Raw genomic sequence first — 26,436 nt, forward strand, 5'->3', positions numbered from 1 at the left:
CGCACATAGTTTCTTGGTACATTAGCTGGCTCATCAAATTTCTGTGGACAATAGAGGCCAGAGGGGCCGACCAGATTTGCTTGAGGTGCAAAAACCAGGGCCTGATGTAACCTGAACTAGAAAAGCCTTGAAAAATGCCCCCAATCAGCAAGTTTCTGGTGCAGTTCTTATTGAAAGCAAACAGCTGGAGTGAAACACACTGGTCTTCTGTGGTTGCATCTTGCATATGGTCTGAAATAGCTGAGCTGGAATTACCTTGCTTGATAGATAGTGAAGCAGCAGATTATGTGTGCAACTAAATAAATTTAAGTGAATTGCGTTGTTTGCAGCATTAACTTTATGTAGATACGAATGACATTGAAATGTCATCCTTTTCCTTCTTCACTGCTAAAATAGGTTGCACAAGAGGTTGAGTACATGTGCTTTGCCCTTGCCTGTATCTTGTCTGTGTCCTTTGCTAGAAACCGACAGCAATTCTGATCTCGCGAGGATATCAAGCAGTATTCGCCCCAAAATTACTCGACCCCTTTGTTCTCAACACACGTAAACCTGCAGCTTGCAATATAGTACTATACTGTAGTAGAATTATTATCTGCAACCATTTAGAAATGTCATTTGTTTTTGGACTACTTGTACCAAGAGACCAGTTAGGACCTGGAACGACGTACGACGGGTCATCTGGCCAAGCTTTTTTACTTTGACTAATGGTCCAAACTGTGGCAAACATAGCAGCCAAATTGATGTTTGATTGTCTAAAGCTGTCAAGCACATCTGTGTGCTACCATCCCTGTAAAATTTTGGCACTGCCTAATGCATCTGCTCGATATGTGAATAGTACAGAATTGAGAGAGAGAGTTTACAAAATCTTGTTTGTAGAAAATTGACACTGAAAATTCCAGAAACTTCTTTCAATCACTCTTGTCATCACTAGCTGGCAGCTGGACGATGAACCTGGCAATGCATCCCACAGTTTTCCACTTTGAGCTCAGCACTAGTATTGGATCCAGTGCTAATTACTGCAACTTGGAATAGTCGCAACAAACTCAGCAAAGACTTCTTCTCCGTGATGAATTGCACAGTTGAGTGGGGGCTGGGTGACGAGAGAAAAAAAAAATTAAAGTTCATCGATGCGTCACATTCAGTTTGCACTAGTTTCAGGAGTAACTGAAAGAGACTCGAGTAGGCCCAGCTCGCTTGCACCGACGCCCATCTAATCTCTGCATGCTGATCGGCAAACAATTTGGGCAACACTAAACTAAAACATGTACCTAAAGTACTCCAATTAAGCCAACACTTTTTATTACAGCGCACACACACACACCATTATTATCACCAGGCATGTATACATTACACATCCGACGCCATATGTCCTCATGTACATAGTAACTAGCAGTAAACAAGGAAAAAAACCAAGAACATGATGGTTGCTGCAGGTCGAGATCTCAACCTGCTCAACCTAGCTACAGCAAGCACATAGGGCATGCAAGCGTGCTTGCCATGATCGACCATGGAAAAGCATTCATGCATATGTAGCAGCTCGACCATCACGGATGGATGGGTAGTAAAATCATGGGCACTTGGGCCTCTTGCGAGTGCCTTGGCCGGTGGTCATGTCGCGGTAGCAGGGGCACTCGTCCTTGTTGCCGGCCGTCCCCGACGGCACGCAGTTGCAGGAGGCGCAGCACACGCCGCAGTACCTGAGGCAGTCGTCGTGCCTGCTCGCCTTCGAGCACCGCACCTTGCACTTGCCGTCGCAGAAATCTACCCAGAAAACGATTCATTTCAGTTCAGCAAAGCAAGAAAATGCATTGTTCTGCTAGCTAGCTAGCTGGGTGTGTAATACTGTATTCTTGTAACTGAATAAACGGCTGCGAATTTTTTACCTGATCCAGCCATGGCAACTTGAAGGGATGAGGAGGCCAAGAGCAGCAGCAGGAGGAGAGCCATGGTGGTGGTGGTGGTGTGGAGCTTCATTGTGCTTGAGGATGCTGGTCCTAGCAGAGTTGCTTCTCTGTGTGAGCTTTCGAGGTGTGGAGAGTGTGGGTTGGTGACTGAGGTTTTGGGGTGATTTATAGGAGCCAGAGGATTCAGCTAGCTGCAGAGGTGGTTGGGTTTCTTTGCTTTGGGGTAGGGTAAGTAGCTTAATTAACCTGCTCACCTTTTTTTTCTGAAAGGGAAAAAAAAAGGCCGCAGCAGCAGCAGCTAATTTTTTCCCTTGTGGACTGTGGGATAACACTGGCAACCCCCAGAGGGGGCATGGTGATGTATTGATGAGCTGTGAGCTGGCATCCAAAAGGCAGACCTTTCTTTAAGAGAGTCATTACCTTAGGTGTGGCCACACACTACTGCTTGTAAACTCACACGCCCAACATAGCTATTCTTTCTGTCAACTTTTACTTTCTAAGAGCAAGTACAGTAACGAACTATAAGTTAACTATAAATATATTTTAAATAATAAAAAGGAAAGAGAAGAACAACGAGATATATATTTATAATCATATATAATCAGCTGCAGCATTAACTCCAAGATACGAGACATATGTGCATGTCTAGTGGGACCGGATATTAATTGGATAGTATGACTATTATATGAATTGACTATTAAGTTTAAGTTGGTCATAGATAATTTGTAACCAACAGTTGGCTATACTATTAAACTTGCTCTTAACGTCTTAAAAGTTAAGACTGAAAAAATAAATTACGATAAAAAATCTCTAAATTTAAGATTAAAAATTTAATTTAGGCTTATAAACACAAGATAAGAGAAAAGATGGGGCTGTCAGTGTGTTCATATACAAAAGTGGAGGAGGCTGAGGTGGTTGTTTAGATGTTTCACCCAAAAAAAATAAAACCAAACAACATATTTACAAACGAAATATAATTTATGAATAAAAGTTTTATATTTGTATTCTTAGTTATCTAAAAAAGTTAATATTGAAAATTTTTTTTAATAAAAACCTTAAAATCAACTCTGAATTAATATCAGTAGTTTAAATTTGGCCTAAAAGTATATAAGTATAAGTATAAGCGAAATGATGGGATCAGTGGCCGGCGGCCGACCTTGAACTCAGGCGACGTAAGAAACGGCCGGTTCCGGTGCTACAACGTTCATGCACCTCAGGGCGGTGCTCGAGTAAGGGACCGGTGGATCATCATGGCTGATGAATGCCAAAGTGTGGAGTACGACTACGACCACGGCTGTGTTTTTAAGATAAAAGATAAAGATTATTTATTTTTTAAAGATATTTAATGGTGTAAATAATAAAAATAACTATTATAAAGTTAAAATTCTATCTTAGAAAAATAAAATAATGAATTTGTCTATAAAACCCTTTTGTAAAAAGCACAACGTTTAGCAGTTTAAAAAATATTAAGACTTTTATAAAAATACAATCTTTAGTTGATTAAAAACATATGCACTTTTTACCCAAAAATAATCTTCACAGCGATGAAAAACGCAGTGCGCCACCCGGGATCGAGATGTGCTAGTAGATAGCAGCATCCTCAACGGCTCATTCATCCCATCCTCCATTTTAAAAATAGAGGATAAAGAGTAAAAGTTGAACTCTAGCAGAACATCTATCTCATCATCTATTTTTGAATATCATTTATATTAGAAGAGAGAAACTCTATATTTAGATGTTCTCTCTCTAATCCCTAAATAGATATAGAGAATGACATATATAGATGATCTGCTGGAGTACAAAAGTATATGAAATATGAAAGTGTTTTAGATGATCATCCAAATAAAGATATGATCACCAAATTTAGATGAACTGTTGGGATGCTCTAAGGACATGTTTAGTTCTCAATTTTTTTCCTAAAAACATCACATTGATTTCTGAAAAATTAACTAGAGCATTAAACATAGATAAAAAAACTAATTGCACATCTATGTGAAAATCGTGAGACGAATCTTTTAAGCCTAATTAGTTCATGATTAGTCATAAGTGCTACAGTAACCCAAAATATGTTGATGAAAGCTTAATTAGGCTCAAAAGATTCATCTCCCAGTTTCTAGGTGAGCCGTGAAATTCGTTTTTACATTTGTGTCCGAAAATATCTTCCGACATCCAATCAAACATCTAATGTGACCCCTAAATATTTTTATTTTTCTAACTAAACACAGCTAAGTAGGAATAATGCAATCCAAATCAACGATAATGCTTGGCTTTGCCGCACTGCTTCTGCTTCGATGTAGCCGTGCAAATGTTTGGAGGTGTCAGCACACAACATGCAGCACTGTGCGCTAGCTGGCTCCCGCTGCCGACGCGTATCTGTCTAATGAAAGCCCCGAACGTCCCAGAATTTACCTTTTTTCTTGCTCGGCTGACTCCACTACTATAATGGAGTAGTACTATAGTAAAGCTTTGTGGAGTTGATGAAAGTAAAGTTGATGCTGTTCTTACAAGGCCCAATTTAAAGTAGGCAACCTCGATCGGCATTGGCATGGCTGACTCGGCTGTTCTCGCTGCTAAGCATGTTATCTCTCATTCCAGGATAAGGTCGGCATAGATACGCCCGGTGTACATTTCGAACACATGATTGTTCATTGGCACTATTAGCTCGGTTCACCTTTTGTTTTGTCATGTTTTTTTACTGACTTGGCAGCCTTGTCTTTCTGTCACTAGAACAACGATGATGGGGCGAATGCAGATCGTCGTCACACAGAGGTGATTTCGACCGTGTGTTGGTTTGTGCTGTTCCCGGCGCGTTTGGGTCGCAGCTACGGCGCCGAGAGAGAGAGAGAGAGAGAGAATGTGGTGCGTCAGTGCGTGTAGCCGGGGCATGGGAGGCACGGGCGGCGTCGGCTTTGGTGCCGCTTGCGCGCGCGCGAACCTCTCTGGACGGTGGCCACGGACGAGACGAGACGACGACGCGGTGTCCCACCTTCCCTCGTCCGGGAGACAGAGACCGTTATTTCGTTGGACGAGAGATAAACAATTATGTAATAAAATTTTTATAGTTATTAGTAGTATAAACAGTAAATTAAAAATCTATTAAAAAGAGAGATGGTGATTTTTTTATAAAATATACACCGTTTTAGAAATATGTTTGTAAAAAATAAAAAATAATTTAGCTCAAAAGAGCACAATCATAAGCTCCCGGGGTACGAAAACTAGGGGTGCAATCAAAAAAATTCAAGGATGGTAATTTCACGAAACTCCAAAGAGATTATGGATCTACACCTATGCCTTAACCTCTAGTGTCTTATGGCTGGTTTCACCCTCCCTACGAAACAACTTATTTACAACTAACATAATTTACGAGTAAAGTGTATATATATGTGTGTATGTTGATGAAAGATTAAGAGTAGCGTTGCAAAAAAAATCATGATGAAAAAGTTAAAAATCAATTTTAAAGTTAAGTTTAAAAATTAAGTTTTGGCTTACAGACTACAGGAGATCGGGAATAGAGCGGTCGTTCGTACGAGGGATGGGCTGGAACCGTGTGCCGGAAATAAGTAGCCTGCCTCGAACGAACGAACGAACGGCCAATTTTTGGGGTGGTCTCCTTCAGGTTGGCCTTCTGAACTGGTCCTGGCACTCTTCACTGTTCTTGGGAGGAAAAAAATACATTGTACATTCTTCAATTATCAACGCAACGGCTCAGCTCCTACTCCTATGTAGAATCGCCGCAGTAAAAGTGTTGGAGTTGGGCCCCTCTCAAGTCCGAATTGAACCACTGGGCCGGCTGTTTTTGTTAGGTTGGAGCACAATACTGCACTTGCAAAGCAACCTGGTATGTAATTTTTTTCCCAAACATACCACTGCAAAGGCAGAGGTGCCAGCATATGCATCAGCATGAACTCTGAAGTGGGGCTGAGCTTGTCAAGCTTAGATCCAGAACACAAATCCACTTGGTAATACATAAACATGCACACGTACTTAAAAGTGGCTAAGAAGGTAGGTAGTACTGGTGTTACTACTGCCAGAGGCACACTACAATTGTCTCCAGAGAGCTAGGTAAACAAACCTACGAAGTCGAGTTAACTCAGGCCAACAAAACCAACCTACACATCCTTCAGGATCAGTAGAAACCATCTAGGCTGACTCAACTCCACTGAAGAGGGCAGTCACTTCACAAAGTGTGGGTTGAGAAGCTTGGCGACCTCAAGGAATCCCACACGCTCTTGGCCAAATAGGACCTTCAGCTTGTCATCACACACGATCACCTTCTTATCCGCAGGATCCTGGAAGCAAGAGGAATTTTGTTAAATCCAGCAACATAAGAACAAAAGCAAATTAAGTAAACGGCATGCCAAATACTGGTTTGAACTTTAGGACATTCGGGACACAACCAATTATGACAAAGGCATGTGTACAAGCATTTAACAAATTGTCTAACACATTTGGGACATGAGGAATCTATGGCCAGGGAAGGGGCCTCACTTCCAGGCCACTAACATAGCTTCATATTAGGTGATATGAAAGTCTAACCCTTCTCTATCCAAACATTTGTATGAGTTGGTGTTGAACATTTGTTGGAGTTGAATACTAATCCCTGAGAGTGCACTACACAAAATGATTGGTTTGATTCATGATCACGAAATCAACCAAACACTATATCAAGCATAATACAAATTTGGATGAACACGAATTTTCAGTCAATAAATAATACAGGAAAATGTAGCAGTACAACATTTGTAAAATGGAAATTACAGTTGAATCATAATCTCTCCTTTACCACAACGCTGTGAGCCACAGCTCCACCTCACATCTACCCACTGCTGTAGAACATCCATGACCAAAACGTCACAAACTGTGTGGCATTGTTTTCTTACTACAGATAAATACCACACAGGTCACAGCCACAGACCAACTTAGACTAGAGTCCATAGTATGCAAACTATACATGCATCACAGGAAGCCAATGTGGTGTATGAACAGGATGGCACATACAAGCTTCACAGTATGTTTGTAACTGCTGTAACACTAAGCAAAATATGCACATCGGATGCAACAAGAAACAAAAATGTTGCATAATTGCATTTCAAGGTGCGCAGCATTTGAACACTGGTACATTTTCACCTGATACGCCCACTCGTACTAATTCCAAACGAAAAAAAATCAGATCTGTTCATGTTATATGCAAAAAAAAAGAGGCCAAGCTTTCATCTTAACTGCGATTTCTTACCACAATTATCACAAAAGCTTATAAATAGAATAAAAAAAACCGCACATAGAAGAATAGAAGATACAGGGTTGGGGGTTTGCGTGGAGACCTGGAGGTTGTGCTGCTTGATGTAGGCCCAGAGGCGCTTGAGGGCCTCGGTGCGGGGGATCTCCGCGGCTCCCACCACCGCCTGCAGCGCCGGGGACACGGGGCGGGGCTTCGTCAGGCCGGTGGCCGCCCTCTTCTTCGGGGCCGCAGCGGCCGGGGAGTTGGACGCCGCCGCCGCCGCGCGCACCGGTACGGCGGCGGCGCGCCGCGGGGGAGCGAAGGAGGCGGTGGTGGGGCGTGACGGGAGGAGGGAAGCGAGCGGGGAGAGGGGCAGCGACGCGGCGCTGAGCATGGAGGCGGCGGACGCCATTCCCGGCGGGCGGCGTCTCGCTGCTGCGCGTAGGGAGGAAAGCTTTGGTCTTTTGGGGTTTGGTTTGGATAATGGCTGCCGGAAACGGGGAGGGTTTGCTGAGGGTTTTGGAGGGAGGAGACGTAGAAGAAGGCGTTTTTAGCGCAGGGAGACGCCTTCTTGAATAGAGACGTTTTCTAAATCAGAAGGCGGGTTTGGAGATGTCAACGACATCCTCACGTCGTTCTGTATCCCATGCTGATGTTTTGACCTCCAGAAATGTTGTAGTACGAATTGTGACTCCTTTCCATTCAATTTGTAGTTTCAGTGAAACAAATTTAGTCGTCACTAATGATGTGAGAAAAATTCAACGATTACAATGATCGGTCGTTGATTTTAAAATTTTTGTTTTCTAGTTTGAGAACGATAAAACTATGCTACAGACCACTGGGAATATACAACGGTTTTGTATATTTCCGTTAACTATATATGAAGGTTTAGTTGTACCTATCTCAGGCATGATATCTCGATTAGTTTATCGTTTCTTAATTAAGCTTTTGATTTTATAATTCGCAGTCGTATGACACATGTATCATGTCGTACTCTCTAAATTATGGTCGTATCTGCTATAAACTTCTGAAGTAACTTCTGACCGAACTGAATTCTATTATCTAAAAATTCGGCTAGGATATGCAGAAGTTGTAAAGGGGACCGTAAGTTAGGACTGCTGCATGAAGTTTTATTAATCCATTCTGAAAATCAATCGTGTGCTACAGGGTTTTATGCTGCAGTATTTTGCTACCGTGCTCAGAACTGATTTGAGTCATCCGATCTGCGGCTAGTGATAATAGATGCAACTGCAAAAGTTACGGTTGCTGTATCAACTTCAGCTGAACCGGACCCACTGAGGGAATTTATTTTTTTTTTAAAAAAACCACTTATGTTGTCTGCTTTGATCCATTGAAATACTATATGTGTATGCAGATTCATTTTTCTAGGGACAGTTTCAGGAAGTTGCAGTATAATACACCGCTAATATTGCCTTACCCGCACCTAATGCGGTAATTCAAGAGTCAACAGTTAACCGCTGGTTCAGCAGAAGTAAAAAACAAAGAAGAACAGCAAAAATAATCTCTGCAGTTAAATTAGCCCCCGAAAAGGAAAAAGAAAAATCAAATGATCTTCTCCCACATCAAAATGCCACGCGCTGAGACTATTTATGTACATTCCCGCTTTTTTCCGGTGATGCTACTGCATCTAGTGTTACTGATCAGCAGCTCTACATGTTTACTATAATTAACAAAGAAACGGTCTTGATCTTTTGCAGGGAGGCCGACTCTCCCAGTCTTCTTCCTACCAACCGGAGCCCCGGCGACCTTGCAGAGTCTCCACGTACTGGCCGGAGTTGGAGGAGAAGATGTCGACGGGGGCGCTGGTGCAGTTGCTGCTCGAGTCGACGACCCTGGTGTGACGGCGACCGCGGTGGCGATCGAGGTAGACGACGATGACGCTGATGTCGTCGTGGAAATGGCGCCTCACTCCCTTCTCTATCGTCTTCAGATCACGGAAGCTGACCTCCCTCTTCCTCGTGGCTTCCTTCAAGGCAGCCTTCACCAATCTGTTTGCTATTCCCTGCATGAGTATTTCACATGACCATGGTGTTATCCCATTGTGTTTAACTCATGATTCGTACATGGAGAATATGTGCCCGTGATGGCATGATCAAATGCTGTCGGTGTTATCTGAACTTACTGTTCTTGGATTCTTGAAGACGATCTGCACCGCAGCGTCATCGCTGAGATGCTCCCAGAGACCATCGGAAGCAAATATCAGAAACAGGTCATTTGGTTTCAGCTTGCGAACTTGAATCGATGGTTCTGCGCTAAGAGCTGGCCGCTTCAAAGGAATTGGGGGACCAATATTCCGAAACAAGGGATCCATGCTATACTCTGGTTTCTTCAAGTAAACGTCACCAATGGATCTCGAGACCTGGCAGTAGAAGAGTCAAAATATGAGCCCGTGTCTGTAATATTTGTTACAAAGAGAGGAACTTCAGAACCAAAAAAAAAATGTTTTCTAAATATAATTAGATAAGTCAACTGAAAGATAAAGCCTGATCAAGAGATCAAAACATGTACAAGTTCATTAGTTCTGTTAAGATACAATAAAAGTAGCTGTCATTCTCGCACACTTGCCACTAGAAATGCGAAAGGCAAAAATATGATGACAACAAAAACTTGTCATTTTTCACTAGTTCTCCTAAGATACATAAGAGTAGCTGTCACACTATGCACAGTTGACACTATAAATTGTGACGAACGAAATACTAAAACTAGGCAATTCTGCCTTCGTTCTAAAACAATGACAAAATAGTAGTCACCACTTCACAGCATCTTCTAAAAAAACTGCATGCTGAACTGGTCCAAGTACTGGAAACGTGTAGAACGACTTTAAGTTTTGCAATCTACAAAGCTAGATCTCCAAGACTCGAACAATTAGTCTAACACATAATCTAGACTGCAGCAATCAAGTTATGCGACAAATGTTGAGTAATTGACAGAAAGGAGCAAAAGTTCAGCGATTTCTGAAGATCCGATTGATATGAGATGGTGCAAACGATACAGGATCAATTCTGCCACAACAAGCTGCAGATTTTATCAGCAAGCAGCAATTTTTACCACTAAATCCGCGCACATATTCATCAGATTAATTATTTTGTCAGCAAAACTCTCACCTGAATAATCCCCTTCACCCTCCACGCACCCCTGGCGTGCACCACGATCTGCCCATCGTCTGGGTTGAGCGCGGCGAGCTCCCGTCGGACCTCCTCCGACGCCGCGTTATGCTCGTCAGTGAGCCGCTCGGCGACGGCCACCGCGCCCCCGACCACGCGACGGCCGAGCACGGCGCGGGAGTCGCCGAGGTTGGCCACGTAGAGCGTGTCTCCGGAGATGGCCCCGAGCAGGCAGCAGGAGCCCACGGCCGCCATCCGCGGCCGCTGCGGCCAAGCCTGCCTGACCTGCTGCAGAAACTCCTCCTCCGCCGCGCCGAATGCCCTCCGGATCACCTCGGTGCTCATGCCGCCCTGCTCCTTCTCGAAGCCTGCCGTTCAAACACCATCGACGATCGCGCAAAATCAGCACCCGTGGCATACATAACCATGAAACACAAGAAGAGAAAGAGAGAGAAGGAGAGGGAGGAAGATCGAACAGCACACGTACGTTGGACATGGGGGAAGAGGCGAGACCGGAGGAACCGCGAGGCATCGGCTCCGCCGTGCCCATCATACACGCCGACAAGCGTGGCGCCCGGGGAGGCCAGCACCTGGGCCTGGTCCTCCATAGCCAGGTTCGCCTGCGCCGCCGCCATCGAGAACTCCCCCGCCGCGTGCGGCCGCAGCTCCGTCTGCCACAGCATGCCGTCCGCCGCCGCCGCCCCCGGCGGCCAGTGCCCGCAGCACCTCGCCATCGCCCTCAACATCTCCTCCCGTCCCCAACCTCCAATCGAACCACCTCCCTCCTCGTCTCCGTCGACCCAAGACCGACCAATCCAATCCCTGTGGGCGATTGGGAGGAGGAAAAAGAAGACAAAAAAAAAATGGAATTTGAGATTTGATTTGGAGGAGAGGGAGGTTAGGTTTATGCAGAGAGAGAGTGGGGGGAAAGCGCGTGAGGGGGAGGGGGAGGAATGGAGGATGAGTGGAAACGGGCGGAGGGAAGACGGAGGAGTCTACGGTGATTATCCGGTGATGTGTCGCTTTATAGGATTGGGCGATTTGACTTGCCGTTCTTAGGCTTTTGAATATTTGCCGCTGGATTCGTATTTTAGAAAATTGTTGGTTTCAGACAGGTGGCCTTCTAGTTGGCTGATAGGTTGTTGCCGTTATATTAACCCATATTTTCGTGTTTGTTTACGCTTATAAACTAAAATTTAAATTTTTAAGTTTAAATTTAAAGTTAATTTTAGAATTTTTATTTAATCTTTTAAAAAATTTTAGCTTTTAGATCACTAATAATATGTATATAAAAAATTTACAAATACATCGTTTGATTTTTCTTATGAAAAGAAACCATCACGGTGTATATACTCAGGAGTGCTGTACTATACAGTATGAAAGTAGAGAAGTAGCGTACACGACAACAGCATAGCTAGTTGGCGTACTAACAAAATTTTGGGAGAAGTATCACATTAAATGTTTGACCGGATATCGGAAGGGATTTTCGGACACAAATGAAAAAACTAATCTCAAGGCTAGCCTGGAAACCGCGAGACGAATCTTTTGAACCTAATTAATCTGTCATTAGCATATGTTGGTTACTATAGCACTTATGGCTAATCATGGACTAATTAGGCTCAAAAGATTCATCTAAAGATTTCTTCCATAACTGTTCAATTAGTTTTTTGGTTCATCTATATTTAATGATTTATTTAGGTATTCAAAAATTCGATACGATGTTTTTAAAAAAAATTTGGGAACAAGACCTTAATCTCAAGGATAACGTCAACACGTCACTTACGACGGTTTAAAGCACAACCGGGCAAGCAGCACGAGAAGCGAGCAGTAGCCGGTAGTAGAGTAGCAAATAGGATGGCAGAATTTTTACTGTACGGGGGGGAATACTTGCAATGTACACTTGCTCCTCCACTCCACTGGCCCTTGGATTCCGGAGCAGGGGTTGTGGTTTTCGTTTTGTGGTTTTTGTTTTATGGCCGAACAGCTGTGGATGGATGATAAGTAGACTTTCGCCGCTGCCTGATAGGGCAGGGCAAGCGAGTGCGCGGGGGATATTTACGTGCTCAGATGGTATAGCTTGAAGCGGAGACGGCCAACCATCCCACAGCGCGGGACAGCTGTCGCGCGCGCGCGCCGATGCTTCCAGAAAAAAAGAGGTGGAACGGCAGAGGAGAGAGACAGAGCGACCGAGCGCGCGCGCTGCCTGCCAGTGCCGCCAGCCAACTGCCACGTCGGAGGCCGCTCCACATCAACGATGACGTCGCGCGCCCCCGCCGCCCGTGATGCCGGCGGCGATCCCGCCGTCGTGGTTCCCGGCCACTCAGTGACCGTCTTTTAGTTTTTTTAAGTATAATTATACGTGTAAACAAATTTATCGAGTAAACATTTTATATTGTTTTCTTGATTTAAAAAAGATAAATCTGAAAAATAAACTATGATAATAACCAAAATCAACTTTACAACTTTAAATTTAAAGATTAACATTTTAAATTAATTTATAAGAAAAAATATGAAGGTGCCAGTTTCCCCAACATATTCATGCTCCCGTCTATTGATCATATATTACTGTCAAAATTTAAATTTTAAACTTAATTTTATAATTATTTAGTGCTTTTTATTGTAGTGTCTTTTCCGTACTGATATTTAAGTTAACAAAGGATTTATAATTATAGAAGTTTTAACTACTAAGTTAGTATTATTTTTGCTAATACCCCGTTTGACGTATCCCCTGCCTATGGTGATCGGGTAACGCCCTCACATCACCTGGTCTCGCGTTCAGCGGAGAAGCGGTGGACAACTTGGGTTGCAACTCGGAACACGGAAGACGTGAGAGCACAGGACAGGTGTATGTATTGTTTATGGACAACTTGGGTTGCAACTCGGAACACGGAAGACGTGAGAGCACAGGGCAGGTGTATGTATTGTTTACTTCTAGTGGTGGTATATACCCCGTATTTTTCTAGTCTTGGGAGTAGAATTTTACGACCGGGAGCTACAAGTAGCAGCAGCGTTCATTCCGTTCAATGAACCCGAGTGCAGCCACACGGATACCCTTGGGGGCTAAGCAAGTGACCCCAGAGGGAGCTAGACTGCTAGTACTGGTAGCCCCTTTTTTCCATGGGCCATACACACGGAGAGCGACGTTTCTAGAAAGACCTGGAATTCTATCATCACACAGACAGAGCAAGAAAATGTGCTACAGGAGATGGCGCGGTATCACGGGGGGATAGTGCGACTGTTTGGTGGGTAGTGCGTGACTGCGTTAAACACGGTGTCGCGGCCGGCTCACGAGTCAAAGGAATGTAACGGGTTCGAAACAAACTTGTAGCCAGGGTTGTTGCCCGCTGCTGCTGCTGCGGAAAGGAAAGGAGAAACGCGTCCAGAACACGGGGAAAAAATTGGAAAGGTGTTTGTTGTTCCAGCCTTCCAGAACGACGACGTGCGCCGATGCTCGACTTGGACGTTGGAACGGAGAAACGGCAGCATGCGCAAGACTTTTTAACAACTCTGAAAAACTGAAACAAAGGAGGTAGTCGTTAAACACATATTTATAAATGAAAATAAGTTAGGAATAAAACTTCGATATACGTATTTTAAAAGACAATTGAAAATAAACCTATGTAAAAAAATCATAAAAACCAACTGTAAATTTAAGGTTAAAAATTTAAACTTTGACTTATAAATATAAGCGAAAAGATAGGGGGATCATCGTTGCTAAGAAAACAAGTTTCTTTGGAGTACTCTTTCATTGGCTACAGGTCACAGGCGACAAGCATATATACTCCATAGAGTAGAATAGTAGTAGAATTGTAAGACTAGATCGCAGCGGAGACGTCACAGCACAATAAAAGTTCCAGCTCCGGCGATGGTGTTTGTAATTCAGAAGCATGCTTGAAGAAACGTAGCAGCAACCAAGCAAGTAGCCATTGACGCTGGAACGGTTGGTTGACTAGTTCAAAGGCTATTGCTCCGGCTCTGATTCTGCTTGGCACACGGGGAGGTGGTAAGTATCCAGTTGCCAGTATTTTTGCTTCACTCCGTTCCATATTTCCTCTGAAAGACAGTCTTTGACTGGGAGTGGGATGAATTGTGTGGAGTAGCCAAGATTTGCCAACTCTAGGGCGACAAGCTGGCAATACACTACATGGAAGAAGGCGTTGTCACCACAAAGGCCATTGAAATACGAGTAGATCCCTCCAGGCTTCAGTAGCTTAGGAAGATGTTGATGGAACTCTCTCATGTCCTCGTAGTATTCTCCGTATGTATCGAAGAATATACCTGTGAATTATAGTAACCGAAAGGCATTAGAGAAGAACTGGGTATTTGGCAATGACTGTATTGACAGCTAAATACAGCTTAAGCAGTTGGAGTGCACTCGCCAATAAAACAAATAGGATCAAACACTTATGAGTTTCCATATCAATATCTAGCCTAAAATACCATTTGAAAAGTTTACTAGCCTATCAAACTCCCCTAGTTACTAAACATGAAAAAACATTTTTGGATAATAATGAACAAGAAAGACTGATTTATCCACTGCAATTTTATTTTATTGACTATAGGTTCATATTTATCACTAACAGCAGAAAGCTGAGACGAATCAAATGATGGTACAAATATTTTAAGCAAGTTGCAGTTCCTTTCCAGCTGACATAGCCAAATGCAATTTCCCAGTCACTTACAGAGTCCATTCTTGCTTTACTATGATGGTGTCAAAAAAGTTCAAGGAAAGTAAAGCTTGGGCGTGTGTGATCACATGAGCCTGCGTGTGAGTGCAGATCAGATATGGTTAACAGCACATGGTTTGACATAGAGAACACTGTGTTGTACAGAGGCACTGTTGTTAAATTGTGTGCTCACAGTTTAAAGGGTTATCATAAAGTGCACTAACAATGATTAAATTGTCTCAATTGACAACTATGTTTTACAACTTTCAGGATTAGCAACTTTGGCTGGTGAAAAAGAAGTACCAAAGATATTATGCACAAAGATGCATGCACTCAATTAAAAAAAGAAAGATACATCCACATCATCTAATAGATATTTCTCTCCAAGGAAACCATATTAGGTACTCACCCACTTTGAATACATTGCTACACTATGCAAACAGAACCACAAGCTTTATCACAAATTGAAATATCAGGTAACAGTTATTGTAACACAATTGCAGTTTAAATAGGCATATACATAAAAAGATGATAAGTACATTCAGTTTGTCTTTAAAACAAGGACGCTGTTTCAGAATTTATTTAATTCCAGTATAAAATATTCATTAATCAGCGTAAAGGTTTCTTCATACATTTTTTAAAATTAGTTTCAATGTAAAACTAAAATAAACAGAAATTTCTTTTTCCTGCAAATGTTTCTAAAGGTATGTACTTGCAGATACAAAGTCTCTAATGATGTACCATGTTCTAATTTTTTTGAGGTTTAACCAACTATTTAGACATATTTAAAACAAAAAACTATCTAGAAATAAGCTCTTTGATTATTTTTCTAGAAGCATTATGCTTCAAAAATATTGTATTCCTATTAATCATAAGATACAAAATCACTTGATTAGAATTTCTTTTGTTCCTTTTTAGTATTTGGCTATTTTCTTCATTTACGTAACTAGCAAAAACTCATTTTGTTCTAACTCCCTCTGTTCATAGATATAATTTGTGCATGTATATCAAGATTCAAAATTTTTAAATCTTGACTAACAATTAGCCTAGAAATCTATATGCTTAGAGATATGCAAGTGTTACCATTGGATTCATATTTCAAAGTTACTTCACACAATCCTAATTTTGTGGTTGTTGAAATGCAATCATACGTCCAATGGTGAAAATCATATCACATTTTATATTTAACTCAAGTGGGAGGAAAGGAATAAGAACCAAATTACCAAAACTAAATTAATGCACTATGCTGCTTCGCAATCCCTTCAAAACAAGAGACCTTAACCAACTTCTTGATGCTCCACAACACATAACTGCTCAATTAATGAGTAAGGAAGATCAATTTCCATAGTAATTCTACCAAATTAGCATTTGACATTTAACATTTGCTGTGACTACAGATACTAACACATGAACATTGAAATGTTAAATAAGAGGAACATATAAATTTATGATTAAACCTGGGGCCCTAACCTAACAGGAGTGACATCAACAGCATTTGACAAAACAGCATCAACCATCAATCGCCAAGGGCCCCAACGAGCAAGCAAAGCAAATGTTCAAAGCACACACATTACAACGTCAAACTTAAGCAAAGGGGAAAGGTTTCGTTATACCGTCGTAAGACCCGAGCTGCGGGAGCACGTCCTGCCACCGTCCGAACACGACCTTGACGTTCTTCTTCTCTCCCCACCCGAGCTTGAGCATCCGGGCGTACACCTCCGGGTGTGCCTCGACGATGGTATGCTCCTCGGGCTCGTACCTCTGTATCGCCGTGTCCACGAGTCCCATCCCGAACCCCACGTTGAGCACCTTGCCGCCGCCGCCGGAGCACACCGCCCGCGCGTGCGCCTCCATCAGCGGCCGCTCCCACTCCATCATCACAGCCTTGCTATCCGCGTCCATCACCCTCTCCTCGCTGAACGAAACCCTCGACTCGAGGTAGCTCTCGGCGGGGGCCCCTCCGGAGGAGGAGTTGGCAGAGCCCGCTTGGCGGCGGGCGACGGTTCCCAGGACGAGCTCTGAGCGGAGGGCGTGGTCGAGGAGGAGGTCGAAGGTGGCGGGATCGGAGGCGAGGTCTCCCGCGGAGACGCCCGAGGGGGAGAGCGCGTTCCATGGCGCGCCGGTGTCGAGGAGAAGCTGCACAACGGCGGCGTGGCCCCCGGCGGCCGCGTGCATCAGCGGGGTCGTCCCGGAGGCATCGAAGTGGGTGGGGTCTGCGCCTTCAGCGAGGAGCCCAGTGACGGCCTCCGCGTCACCGGACCCCGCCGCCGCGCAGAGGAGCTCCTCCGGAGATTTCCCCGCCTTGCTCTCCGGCGCCGCCGCCATTTTTGGGTGTGTTGGTATCAGCATCTCCTCTCGCCCTCGCGCTTAATTGAGGTTTTAGCCAATATTGGGCCCATTTACAAGGCCCGGCCCATTTAGCTAATTGGTCTACGTGGGCCTCTCCACAAGTCATCGAGGCGCTCGCGCGTCGCAGTGAGGCACGGATCCGCGGCGGCGCAACGGCTCGCCGGACTCGCCATCACCGGCAAGCCGCCTTCAGCTTCAGCCGCCGCTCCCTCCTCATCGGCGCGTCGAGCTCTTCTTCCCCTGCCTCCTCGGACACGACACAACCGCGCGTCGGCGCGCCAAAACCAAAACCACCCAGATCAGAGCCGTCACGAACGACCCGACGAACGAGGTGTACTCGCTCGCGGCGGTGACGCTGCTAGCTGGGGTGGAGAGGAGGGAGACGAAGAAGCTTGAGAGGAGCGCCACGGCGATCCGCAGCCGCGTGCGCATCAGCCCCGCACCGGCTCCCCCGCCGCCGCCGCCGCTGATGACCCCGTCCTTCACGCCGCCCGGGGCCTCGCCGGCCTGTGACTGGTGACGCATGACTGCGGGCTAGCGGGAGACGAGGAGAGTCGGAGAAAGGGAGGGATTCAGGACTCAGGAGTCGCACCGCCGGGTCGTCCTTCCGACTTTGCTCGCTGCCCCGTCTCTTCTCCCCCAAGCATCGGGTGGCAGTCGCAGGCTCGCACCCGCCGCCGTCATCGCCACACTCCAGTTTGCCGCCCCTTGGAAGCTGAAGCATACATCGGAAGATGGAATTATATCGTGGTATGGGTCGATTTCACCGCACCTTGCTGGAAGCACGCAAGGTGTTTGCAAGAATGCTTAGCAGCCGCGGTGACGCCCTGGTGGACATCACCGACCCCGCCAGGAGCCTGTGCAAACTTATAATCTCCTGCCAGAAGGCCGCTGCGCTCGAGCATGAGCTCGATCACAGCGGCATCCGCGTCACGCCCGACGTCGCCGAGCGCGTCCTGGAGCGCCTCGACAACGCCGGGATGCTCGCGTACCGGTTCTTCGAGTGGGCGCGCAGGCAGAAGCGCGGTGGCTGCGCGCACACAGTCCGGTCATACCACACGGTGGTCTCCTCCCTCGCGAAGATCCGCCAGTACCAGCTCATGTGGGACGTCGTGGCTGTCATGCGCCGGGAGGGCGTGGTCAATGTTGAGACGTTTGGCATTATCATGAGGAAGTATGCCCGATCGCAGAAGGTTGATGAAGCTGTTTACACCTTCAATGTCATGGAGAAGTATGGCGTGGTCCCGAACCTCGCTGCCTTCAACAGCCTGCTTGGTGCGCTGTGCAAGTCCAAGAATGTGCGCGAAGCACAGGAGATCTTTGACAAGATGAATAGCCAGTTCAGTCCGGATGCCAAGACCTATAGCATCTTGCTTGAGGGCTGGGGGAGAGCACCTAACCTCCCAAAGATGCGAGAAGTCTATAGTGAGATGATTGACGCTGGTTGCGAGCCTGACATTGTCACATATGGCATCATGGTTGACTCACTCTGCAAGACAGGCCGTGTTGAGGAAGCTGTACGAGTGGTGCAGGATATGACCTCCAGGGGATGCCAACCAACAACTTTCATATACAGTGTCTTAGTGCATACTTATGGTGTTGAGATGAGGATCGAGGATGCTGTGGCAACATTTTTGGATATGGAGAAGGATGGAATTGTGCCAGATGTTGTTGTCTATAATGCACTTGTTACTGCCTTCTGCAAAGCGAAAAAATTTCAGAATGCATTTAGAGTCCTAAATGATATGGAAGGCCATGGAATCTCTCCAAACTCAAGGACCTGGAATATCATCCTTAACCATTTGATTAGCCTTGAAAGGGATGACGAAGCATACAGGGTGTTCCGTCGCATGATTAAGTATTGCCAACCAGACTCTGATACTTACACCATGATGATAAAAATGTTTTGTGAGAATGACAAGGTAGAGATGGCACTGAAAGTATGGAAGTATATGAGGTTGAAGCAATTTCTCCCAAGTATGCACACGTTCTCTGTGCTGATCAATGGGTTGTGTGACAAGGGTGAGGTTAGCCAAGCTTGTGTTTTGCTTGAAGATATGATAGAGAAGGGCATCAGACCTCCTGGTTCAACATTTGGCAAGCTAAGGCAGCTGCTTTTGAAGGAAGGAAGGAAAGATGTGCTTGACTTTCTTGTTAAGAAAATGAATATCCTGATACAGGAACCTTTGTTTGATTGATTATTCATACCTTATAATGGTATGAACACTTGATCTTCAGAACATGTTTTGATACACACCATTAAAATCATGTCAATGTTCCATATTTTATGCATTTTATTTCTTCATTTTGTTAACTTTTGTGTACTATACCATTAGTTATGCTGCTCCTGAAAACTTCTATCCTAATTTCAGGTTCATAACACATTGAGAGTTTGTTTCTCGCATATGTGGGTGTCGCCAGAAGGATGAGTGGTCTGTTCAAGGCTTGTTTGGATAGGAAGGGATTGCAATGAGTCCATTCCATTTCCCTGTCGGAAGGGATTGGACATGTTCCAGCTGCATCCAAAACAGGAGTTAAGCCTTCGACATGTTATTATTATTATCATTAACCAGAGGTGTGCCAGTCACAAGGTTTGTGCTTAAAGTGCTCAACTGCTGACTGCTAGTCTGCTATTTAGCAACTTGCCGCGCTATGGTTGAGATTTTGTCATCGTGAAGAAATGAATGTGCACCAGTTGATCCAAATGAGCTCTTAGGTGCAAAGCATACCGCAAGAACTTGTCATCCAGGGGTTCTGAATTCACATGCTTCATGCCAACCTGCAGAAGAACAAAGTTACTGCTCCATTTTTTTACAAACCTGGAACATTCAGAGACCAATTGAGCAAATGATCAGTGGAGTACAAAGAACTGCCAAGCCTTGTCCATGACGAGTTGGAGAGTTTGTTGAACGGCTGAACTCAAGATGTGGAAATTGAGACGAATACGAGGAAATTCTCAAGCTCAAATTACAGTACAGGATTATAATTCAGAGAGCTGATGGTGACATCAAAAGAACAAGGCTCTAAACAGTATGCGCGTGTGCTGACAACCAAGAAAGGCGATTGAAAAATTTTCATATGCAATTGAACATCTTCAACGAGTTTTCACTGTTGCTTGTGTTATCTATAATGTCAGAGGTCTCGTCTTTTTGCCTATGCTTATGTTTATAAGTCAAAATTTTAATCGTAAAACTTAAATTTGAAGTTAATTTTAGGGTTTTTTTTAATTGTGATTTACTCTTTAACTTTTACTTTTATATGACTAACAATACGCATATAAAAATTGTACCAACGAATTATTTTTAATAGTTAATAAGTTGTTTCGGTTATGTCTGACTTTTACGGTTGTGCTTAACTATAGATTACGGTTGTGCACTAACCATAGACAGTGCTATGTCTGACTTTTACGGAACCGTAATCTATGGTTAGGCTTGGCAAGGCTTAAAAGTATTTCTGGATCCGACACTGGTCAGGTGACACCAACTTTATCTAACACTGTCTATGTTTTCACCTGTAATATTCGGTTAGTATAAATTATTTATTGTGTTTTTCTATAAACAGATTGAAACTATTGTGCAAAAAGATTATCACAGGTAGACACCAGTTGAGTTCCTAAAAAGTGTCATGTTACCATCTTAGCTTAGCGTGCCACTGTGCCAGAATGGGCATGGCCTCATTGCCTGCTGCTACCTCCGTTCATAATATAAGATGTTTGATTTTTTTTTATAACGTTTAGCCATTTGTCTTATTTAAAAATTTAGTATAAATATAAAAAATGATAAGATGTGTATAAAGTTCTTTTGATAATAAAGTAAGTCACAGGCAAAATAAATAATATTTTTATAATTTTTTGAATAAAAAAAATGGTCGAACATAACAAGAAATCAAAGGAGGGAGTATTACTTTGCTAAGCATCCTATACCAGTGAACAGATCAAGATATATATGCACCATAAATAGTGCAAGCAACGCCTAGTTATTTTACGGGCCAACAAGTGATCCACGCTGACACGCATGAAGTCACATGCTGCCGCACTGGCCCGGTTGTGGTAAGACGGTAAGAGAGCCATGACCCAAACCTGCAAACCAGCCCGTGCTGCTGTGACTCTTTGTCTGTCTGCTTGAGTTGTGTTATTTTCTGCAAGTTTGTTAGTTATCGACACTGTTTCTTCAGATGAGCTGTCCACACAATGATGTGGTATAAAACAGATATGTGATGAAATCTTGTCAGTTTTCCACATATGGCACACCTAATTTTGTTGGTGACTTAAGGATTGAGGTAAACATATTGCTACTGCGTTCATTCGCTTCGCCAGTTTGCTTGTCTGATCTGTACTACTGCGTACAACTTACTAATTTGGTTTGATACAATCATACACACAACTAAACATAGTGCTCCTACTATATATAGAGAGAGAGCTCACGCGCAACAAGCAATCTGTTGCCTATTCACCTCTTTTAGATCGTTTAGGGCATTCATACATAAACCAACCCATTCGAGTGGTCTCAGAATATAAGGCTAAAGCCATAGGTATAAAATCTGGTTTTTGTATGATGCAAGGTGACTTTAGGAATGGCATTATTTTTTCATGTCTGTACCTAGCATTTTTTACTTCAATCCTTGCAATTTTTTTAAATCATGTCGTAGTACCAAGTTTACGACAAAAACCCTAGAATCCATACAATCATATAAATCTTTTCCTCTCCTCTCTCTAAAAAGTTCATCAGTTGTGCTTCTCGGATGACAAGGTCCCCATGCGTCGAGCTATTGTCGTTGATTCGATGTTGCCTCCTTTCCCACTCCCCTCCTTCTCACGCAATGTGTTAGATTGAGACGATAATCCTGCGCGAATCGAAGCGAGCAACAAGGACAATAAGCTTGAAGGTGACAAGCCACGACGGGCCTGGCGAAGTGGATTAGGGAACGATGAGGAGCTCCTAGGGACTAGATTTGGAGTTGTGTCGCCCTATTCTTTGCCTAGCTCTCTTTCCCGATTGGTGACATGCTTGGTGAGTCTCGTAAGTGCCGAAGTTTCTTTCCGTCGATCTAGTAGGGCAATGCCTTCATCCGGCATGGCTGACATTTTCTTCAATCTAGATCCGGCGGAGAGGTCCAGCGGTAGAGTGGATGGAAGTGAAAGTGCATCTAACCCTAAACGAAGTTTTGGATGATTAATGATAATGCTAGCCAAGCATGTGTACGCTAATGAGCTGTGATTGCAGAGAAGTTTAAAGGATCAATTCGATTGAAGGATTACGCGACTTACTTGATGCATGTGTGACCTGGAGCGACCGTTCTATGAAGACGAAGGAGATCGAAGGAGATTTTATTTTTTGTTTTGAGTCATAGGTGAAAGAGTATATCAAGGCCTAGAGGGAGGGTGAATAGGCGATTTAAAAATTAAACCTAAAAAGCGGAAGCTGAGACTTTCGGAAGTTCCGGTCAGTGGCTTCGGAACTTCCGGCCTTCAGAAGTTCCGTTGATCTTCGGAACTTCCGACAGCACCAGATCTAGAACGAGAAAGGAGTAAATCTAGCCAACCAAACCTTAAATAAGCAAACCACCTCCAAGCTTTGCACAAACAGCAACTAGAGTACGCGCGGCAACCAAAAGCAATGCTTAAATAACAAGTTAGAGAGATTTCACCACAAGTGCAGACGGAGACTTTTTACCGAAGTTCCAATACTTGAGGGGATTGTACTCTCCGTTGAGAAGCTCAAACTTGAGCCGGGTTCCACAACCCTTTCCTCGGGGTTGCACTCGTGCACTCCCCCTCACTCGAGGTATCTCTTCTCTTTTAGAGGTGAGATCCAACCTTCACAAACCTTTTTTCGACGCACCACAAGAGCTTCGGTGGCTCGAGGAGCGACGCCTAGCCGTCTAGGTGTCCTCAACCACCAAAAGTAACAAGCTAGCAAGGAGATCTTGGGATAAATCTAGTGCTCATGAAATTTCTCACGTAGTCAACACCAAGCACTCAAAACAACCAACTCTCACACACACAAAATCCAAATCACTTAGATCCGTGAAGAGGAGGAAATGAGAAAGCAAGGCTCAAAGTGAATCTCAAGAAAAGCAAGCCAAGGGCATAGAGATGATCATGTGAAGCAACAACCCTAGCTTGAGGGGTTGGGAGGGTATTTATACCCCCCCTCTCAATTTCTGCCCGTTGGGGGCAAAAGATTCCTTCTTCGGAACTTCCGGAGGTCTCCTTCGGAACTTCCGGTCAATTCAAAATAGCAGCCCTCAACACTTAGAAAATTCAAAGTCAACTGTGAAAAGTCAAGACAACGGAAGTTCCGGTCAAGACCTTTGAAACTTCCGTGAATCTTACAGAACCGATTCTGGCCCCTTCGGAACTTCCGAAGGTCTCCTTCGAAACTTTCGTGAATTCCATCACAACTTCAAAAAGATAGCAAAAGATCCACTTCAAAAATATTTCCGAGCACCGGATTCATTCCTAGATTTCATTTGCACACCTCTCTTGATAGTACGGCATTCCTAGTTGACTCAAATTCAAAGTAAATACACACGCCAACACGAATATACCGACTTTACTTCTCTTTTCACGTGGGCGGCGCAACAACAACTTTTTCATGACGACTATTTATACCTTCACAATCTCACACACGTCATTAGTCCGCATCATTTGATTGTCATTAATCACCAAAACAAATTAGGGGCCTAGATGCACTTTCAATCTCCCCCTTTTTGGTGATTGATGACAACCATTTGATTCACAAGAGATATTTGAATAAAATTGACGAAATTTTGACACAAGGTAAAGATTGAGCTCCCCCTTAAGGTATGCATTATACGCATGGAGTAACTCCCCCTTACACCTTGCATCTTACAGTAAGCACAAATGTGAACAAGCATAGATATACCAATAGAATTAGCAAGCTCATAAATGATATTACATCACATCACATAGTCTTAAACGAATAGAAACTAGCAAGTGTTCCACTACATGGACAATGCACATTAAACATGTGATGCAGATAGTTCAATGAATACTACGCAATGCAAATAGTTTAAGTGTTCCAACCAACTCGACACTAAGGAAGATAGAAGATAGACTACTTCTCCTCCTTTGGCATCAAGACACCAAAAAGAGAAAAAGTGAAGGAACATGGTGAGAACTCAGTTGTGGGGTGCATGTGTGTCGGGATCAAACTCCTCTTCAAACTCCTACTTCCACACCTCTGATTCACTCACTTGGCCTTGAGATCCAGTGTCAGAATGTGGCAAGTTGAGATGCTTCTGGATCTCCTTCAACCTCTGGGTGTTCTTCTTTCTTGCATTCCTTTCTTTGATAAGAATGTTGTGGTTGGAGGAACAAATGTTGAAGATCTTCTTTAAGAACTTGGTTGGGGAGGAGGACTTTTGCTGACTTGAAGCTCTAGCGCGACCCCGGAAAGTAGAAATGTCACGCTGTCGGGATCCGCCAGCCTGGCTAGAACCACCAACCTGACTGGTGCCTCCTTGCTCCCCCTCTCCTCCAGACTCAGATTGGCTGATCCAGGCGAAGACCAAGTTGGTGTGCTTCACTTCCATGACGAAGATGGTCCCGGTGACAATATCAATCATAAACATGATATAAGGAGAGTAGCCCAGACCCTTTCTATGAGAGACAGAGGTATTGCATATTTCATCCCAAATGAACCTAGGCACATTGAAGGGATTTCAGAGCCTCATCCTGCGAAGAATGTTGCGAGTGTAGGAGTTGATGTGGCTACCATCACCATCCTTGGGAGTAAGGGTCTTCCTCAACATCCTGTTGAGATAGACAAAGGTAAGCTTGAGTCCTTTTACTGCCCCCAAGTCTGGACTGCCTCTAGAAATATACATGCGAGACAACATCCCGTCAGCAATAACATCTTCACTGTGCACTTTGTTGTAGATGTCGACAGGGTACTTATCAAAGCCGAAAAGGACCACAAAGTCATTGTAGGTGATATTGTAACACCTTCCCTGTGTCATCCAAAACATGGTGTTTCCCTCAAGTCCTCCAAAGTACACTGTGGCATAGAACTGAGCTATTATTTCCTCACACCAATCATGCTCAAGTTCCATGATCTCTAAGAGGTACATACGCCTGCAGATGCTGATGATCTCATTGACCACGGGAACATCCAGCTGGCGCAGACCATCCCAGTCCATCCACTGCATGGGGACAGTCTTGTGCTGCTTTGCCATGATCACTATCTCATAGAATTCCTGCTAAAACTTGGTCCAGAAGCGACTATCCGAGGCAGACCTTGTCGTATCTGGCCCACTCTGAGATCTGGCCCTCACAAGATCTTCCACCTTCTTGTTCCAGTTGGTCACACTGCCTTTGTTGCCAACTGGCCTGTGAATGTATAGGGGACCAACCACGTCCCCAGTACGAAAACCCTGTCTGGTTGGATCAAAGCGCCCTGCTGGCACCTTAGCTGCAGCCCTTCTTTCTGACAACCTTCCTCCAAGATTCACCCTCTCTGTTTGAGGGACGTGCTCATGGTCGCTGGGAGACCAATCACTGTCAGTGGCATTCTCTGAGGAGGAGGTGGGAGTGCGAACCCTCTTTCCCTTTTGCCTGCTGGAAAACTTCTTTGTTGGAGCCATGATCCTTTTACACAAACAAGAACAAGAAAATAAGGATTGGAGGACTCTAGGAATGCAAACCATGAGACGGTGCTCGGGGTTGAATCCTCTTCGGAACTTCCGAAGCAGCCGTAGGAACTTCCGGTGACCGGAAGTTCCAGTCAGCCCTTCGAAACTTCCGAAGGAGTTCAAACCCGAACCTCAAAACCTAAGATTTGTATGATTCAACCGTGGAAACTGTGAATAAACTCTAGGAAAATACTCTATAATCACGGATCTATGGTTCTACCAAGCGGAATCCAAAGGCATTGTCCCAAGGCATGTAGATCTGAGGAAGAACTAAAGAGAAACCGAAGAAAGTACCTTGAGACGATGAACTTGTGAAGAACTTGATGGGGATCGTCCCTTGAAGGCCTTAAATCCGCCTCCACACCACGTGGAGTGAAGGAAGCCTCCAAAGAACTTAGATCTAGCCCTAGTTTTTGGTGAAGGGTGAAGAACTAGGGTTAGAACCGTGGGGGAGAAGTAAAAAGTGAAAAACTTTTACCCTCCCCACGGCCTCCCCCTTTAGGCTGTTTTTCCAAGCG

General features: G+C 44.3%; 5 protein-coding genes across 5 annotated transcripts; 1 reads left to right on the forward strand and 4 right to left on the reverse strand.

Annotated features, from left to right (window-relative positions):
* Window positions 1-1,274: 1,274 nt before the first annotated feature.
* On the reverse strand, window positions 1,275-2,061 carry LOC102707015 (peamaclein-like). The gene is made up of 2 exons (XM_006650566.2): window positions 1,884-2,061; window positions 1,275-1,761 (listed from the first exon to the last, which is right to left on the reverse strand). Exons 1-2 carry the CDS (start codon window positions 1,972-1,974, stop codon window positions 1,568-1,570), a joined length of 285 nt encoding a protein of 94 aa, XP_006650629.1. The 5' UTR covers window positions 1,975-2,061; the 3' UTR covers window positions 1,275-1,567.
* A 3,678-nt stretch (window positions 2,062-5,739) lies between these two features.
* Window positions 5,740-7,615, reverse strand: LOC107303809 (upstream activation factor subunit UAF30). Its single transcript, XM_015834593.2, has 2 exons — window positions 7,226-7,615; window positions 5,740-6,193 (listed from the first exon to the last, which is right to left on the reverse strand). The coding sequence occupies exons 1-2, from the start codon at window positions 7,532-7,534 to the stop codon at window positions 6,077-6,079; spliced, it is 426 nt and encodes a 141-aa protein (XP_015690079.2). The 5' UTR covers window positions 7,535-7,615; the 3' UTR covers window positions 5,740-6,076.
* Window positions 7,616-8,530: 915 nt separating this feature from the next.
* LOC102707295 (probable protein phosphatase 2C 34) lies at window positions 8,531-11,186 on the reverse strand. Its single transcript, XM_006650567.3, has 4 exons — window positions 10,735-11,186; window positions 10,248-10,615; window positions 9,266-9,502; window positions 8,531-9,145 (listed from the first exon to the last, which is right to left on the reverse strand). The coding sequence occupies exons 1-4, from the start codon at window positions 10,991-10,993 to the stop codon at window positions 8,867-8,869; spliced, it is 1,143 nt and encodes a 380-aa protein (XP_006650630.2). The 5' UTR covers window positions 10,994-11,186; the 3' UTR covers window positions 8,531-8,866.
* Window positions 11,187-13,895: 2,709 nt separating this feature from the next.
* LOC102707569 (protein arginine N-methyltransferase 2) lies at window positions 13,896-17,361 on the reverse strand. The gene is made up of 2 exons (XM_006650568.3): window positions 16,528-17,361; window positions 13,896-14,525 (listed from the first exon to the last, which is right to left on the reverse strand). Exons 1-2 carry the CDS (start codon window positions 17,261-17,263, stop codon window positions 14,209-14,211), a joined length of 1,053 nt encoding a protein of 350 aa, XP_006650631.2. The 5' UTR covers window positions 17,264-17,361; the 3' UTR covers window positions 13,896-14,208.
* Window positions 17,362-17,409: 48 nt separating this feature from the next.
* Window positions 17,410-20,472, forward strand: LOC102722288 (pentatricopeptide repeat-containing protein At1g77360, mitochondrial). Its single transcript, XM_006651775.3, has 2 exons — window positions 17,410-19,480; window positions 19,636-20,472. Exon 1 carries the CDS (start codon window positions 17,998-18,000, stop codon window positions 19,459-19,461), a length of 1,464 nt encoding a protein of 487 aa, XP_006651838.2. The 5' UTR covers window positions 17,410-17,997; the 3' UTR covers window positions 19,462-19,480; window positions 19,636-20,472.
* Window positions 20,473-26,436: the final 5,964 nt, after the last annotated feature.

Source organism: Oryza brachyantha, chromosome 3 (genome assembly GCF_000231095.2).
Source record: "Oryza brachyantha chromosome 3, ObraRS2, whole genome shotgun sequence".
NCBI classification, from domain to species: Eukaryota; Viridiplantae; Streptophyta; class Magnoliopsida; order Poales; family Poaceae; genus Oryza; species Oryza brachyantha.

Coding starts and splice junctions, on each gene's coding strand:
- LOC102707015 (XM_006650566.2), bottom strand. CDS start 1,974: ATGAAGCTCCACACCACCACCACCACCATGGCTCTCCTCCTGCTGCTG. Junction 1,762..1,883: donor AGTTGCCATGGCTGGATCAG/GTAAAAAATTCG, acceptor TTTTCTGGGTAG/ATTTCTGCGACGGCAAGTGC.
- LOC107303809 (XM_015834593.2), bottom strand. CDS start 7,534: ATGGCGTCCGCCGCCTCCATGCTCAGCGCCGCGTCGCTGCCCCTCTCC. Junction 6,194..7,225: donor TCAAGCAGCACAACCTCCAG/GTCTCCACGCAA, acceptor TCTTGCTTCCAG/GATCCTGCGGATAAGAAGGT.
- LOC102707295 (XM_006650567.3), bottom strand. CDS start 10,993: ATGTTGAGGGCGATGGCGAGGTGCTGCGGGCACTGGCCGCCGGGGGCG. Junction 9,503..10,247: donor GGGTGAAGGGGATTATTCAG/GTGAGAGTTTTG, acceptor TTCTACTGCCAG/GTCTCGAGATCCATTGGTGA. Junction 9,146..9,265: donor TCTTCAAGAATCCAAGAACA/GTAAGTTCAGAT, acceptor ATACTCATGCAG/GGAATAGCAAACAGATTGGT.
- LOC102707569 (XM_006650568.3), bottom strand. CDS start 17,263: ATGCTGATACCAACACACCCAAAAATGGCGGCGGCGCCGGAGAGCAAG. Junction 14,526..16,527: donor GCAGCTCGGGTCTTACGACG/GTATAACGAAAC, acceptor TATAATTCACAG/GTATATTCTTCGATACATAC.
- LOC102722288 (XM_006651775.3), top strand. CDS start 17,998: ATGGAATTATATCGTGGTATGGGTCGATTTCACCGCACCTTGCTGGAA.